This window comes from Poromitra crassiceps (assembly GCF_964638095.1).
Source record: "Poromitra crassiceps genome assembly, chromosome: 15".
Taxonomy (NCBI): Eukaryota; Metazoa; Chordata; class Actinopteri; order Beryciformes; family Melamphaidae; genus Poromitra; species Poromitra crassiceps.
In genome coordinates, this window is record NC_139634.1 from 40809016 (window position 1) to 40811522 (window position 2507).

The 2507-nt window shown below is 41.9% G+C and overlaps 1 protein-coding gene across 1 annotated transcript in view; it reads right to left on the reverse strand.

Moving 5' to 3' along the window:
- Nucleotides 1–924: 924 nt before the first annotated feature.
- The window catches only part of slc25a48 (solute carrier family 25 member 48), a gene marked incomplete at both ends in the record, with an annotated part of 39069 nt that continues 37486 nt past the window's right edge, over nt 925–2507 (reverse strand). Inside the window, one exon of the mRNA XM_083651903.1 lies at nt 925–1029. Within this exon, the coding sequence (XP_083508029.1) occupies nt 925–1029 (105 nt within the window). The remainder of the gene's footprint in view (nt 1030–2507) is intronic.

Genomic DNA, 2507 nt, shown 5'->3' on the forward strand with positions numbered 1-2507 from the left:
AGCATAGCAGGCTCCAAGCTAACACCTTAGCATACGCTATGTTGAGCATAGCAGGCTCCAAGCTAACACTTTAGCAGATGCTATGATGAGCCATAGCTAGCGTCAAGCTAACACTTTAGCATACACACTATGTTGAGCCATAGCAGGCACCCAGCTAACACTTTAGCATACGCTATGTTGAACCAAGGCAGGCTCAGAGCTAACACTTTAGCATAGGCTACGCTATGTTGAGCCAAGGCAGGCTCAGAGCTAACACTTTAGCATAGGCTACGCTATGTTGAGCCATAGCAGGCTCCAAGCTAACACTTTAGCAGATGCTATGTTGTGACATAGCTAGCGTCAAGCTAACACTTTAGCATACACGCTATGTTGAGCCATAGCAGGCTGCAAGCTAACACTTTAGCATAGGCTACACTATGTTGAGCCACAGCAGGCTCCAAACTAATGCTTTAGCATACACTATGTTGAGCCATAGCAGGCTTCATGCTAACGCTTTACCATACACTATGTTAAGCCACAGCAGGTTCCAAGCTAACACTATCATACACTATGTTCTCATCACTTGACAGGACAATCTCCACAAAACTTGGTGTATTCATTTAAAACCTTATTGGTCAACTAACCCATGTTTGACAAGAAGATCGGTATCAGTTTCACCTCTGGATGTGATGTTTATATGGTTGAATGCCCATGCCCCTGCACCATGTGTTTGTTCAATGTAAGATACAAGCTAGCACCATCTCTAAAAGCCGATGAAATTGCGAACGATCCTGTTGTCACAAAGTAAGTAGAGCTTATTTGTCAAAAACAAAAGTGCATTCCTCTACCCCCCAAAACACCTTGTGGTCTCTTAAAGACCTCTACCCCCCAAAACACCCTGTGGTCTCTTAAATACCTCTACCCCCCAAAACACCTTGTGGTCTCTTAAATACCCCTGAAGAACTTGAGGCAGAGTTCGTAGGTCAGGAACATGGTGGCGCTCATCGGGAAACCTCGGATGGCGTTCACTGACGCACCGCGGAAGAACACCTGCAAGCAAAAACACAGAGGGAGGATTTCAGCCACTGAAATTCACTTTTGTCATTCCAAATATATCTAAAGACTCCAATGTTTTGACACTGCAAATCATAAGCTGAGGACATGAAATCAAATGGACAAATGACACATCCATCTTTTTATACATTTTGTTCTGCTGCTTTCCAACATGTTGTGTTGTTTACTTTCAGTTATCTCTCTACAATTTAATTCAGTTGCCTCTCATCTTGAATTTTTTATTGTTTTTGGTTTGTTTGTTTGTTTGTTTGTTTGTTTGTTTCTTTTTCTTCTTTCTTTCTTTTTTTTTTTTTTAATCTCTTCTATCACACACACACACACACACACACACACATCACACACATCATACATTATGCATTTATTAGTGGCCGGGCCAGCGAAGCGGCAGGGCCACTGTTTGTATTTGCCATTATTATTATTCTTCCGGGAAGTTGGACTTCCCATGCATGACAATAAACCAAACTTTGCACAAAGGTCCAGTCCCATGCCAGGCGCCAATAGTCCTGATGGTGGCACTACAGCGACCGTCTAAAGTTTCAAAATTTGAAAATTCATAACAAATCAGGCATACATGCTACAGCTTTGCAACTTTCACTGAAATGTGGACCCAGGTGAGGAGAACCTTTTGTACACTGCAACCTATGGCCAATTATGAAGTCCAAAGACTGCAAAACTACAAAAACTGTAAAACTCTGTGAACAACTACTGCAAATTCTCGCTAAATAAAGCTAGAAACTTCACGATTTTTTTTACAAAGTTTTCCTCACATTAGTTGAAGTGTGTAAAATCTCAGAATTTTATCTCAAAAACCAAATGTTTGACAATATTTTGAATTGTGTCCTCATGTATAGCCTAAACAGCATCGATGCCTTCGCCATCCTGGGGAACGGTGGGACATGCCCTTACCATCCTGGGAAAACACACACACACACACTTATGATGATGTCATCAGTGATGTCATGAGTGTTGTGACATCACTGATGATGTCGTCAGTGGCCGGCCACGACCCATTAATAATAATAATAATAATTATTATTAGGGGTCCAAGCACGAAGTGCGTGGATCCCTATTGTATCTGTTCCGTTTATTAGGGGTCCAAGCACGAAGTGCGTGGATCCCTATTGTATCTGTTCCGTTTATTATTATTATTATTATTATTCCGCCCTAAAACAGCATGCACGTCAAAAACTGTAAGGGCTACAGTAGCCAGACCTTGCACATAGGTTGGAAATGTGCCCCACTACTCAGAGACAAAAAATTAGCCATATTGGCCAGATGGTGGCGCTATAACAGACCCTTTTGCGTATTGACCCATAACTGCTGAACCGTGAGGCGTAGAATCAAAATTCCACATCTGCTGGATTCCCTGGATCAATACGCATCTATCCATATAGACCACGCCCATTTAAGTCTGCTAGATTTTCCGCCATCTTGGACTTTCTCAAAAAAAAAAA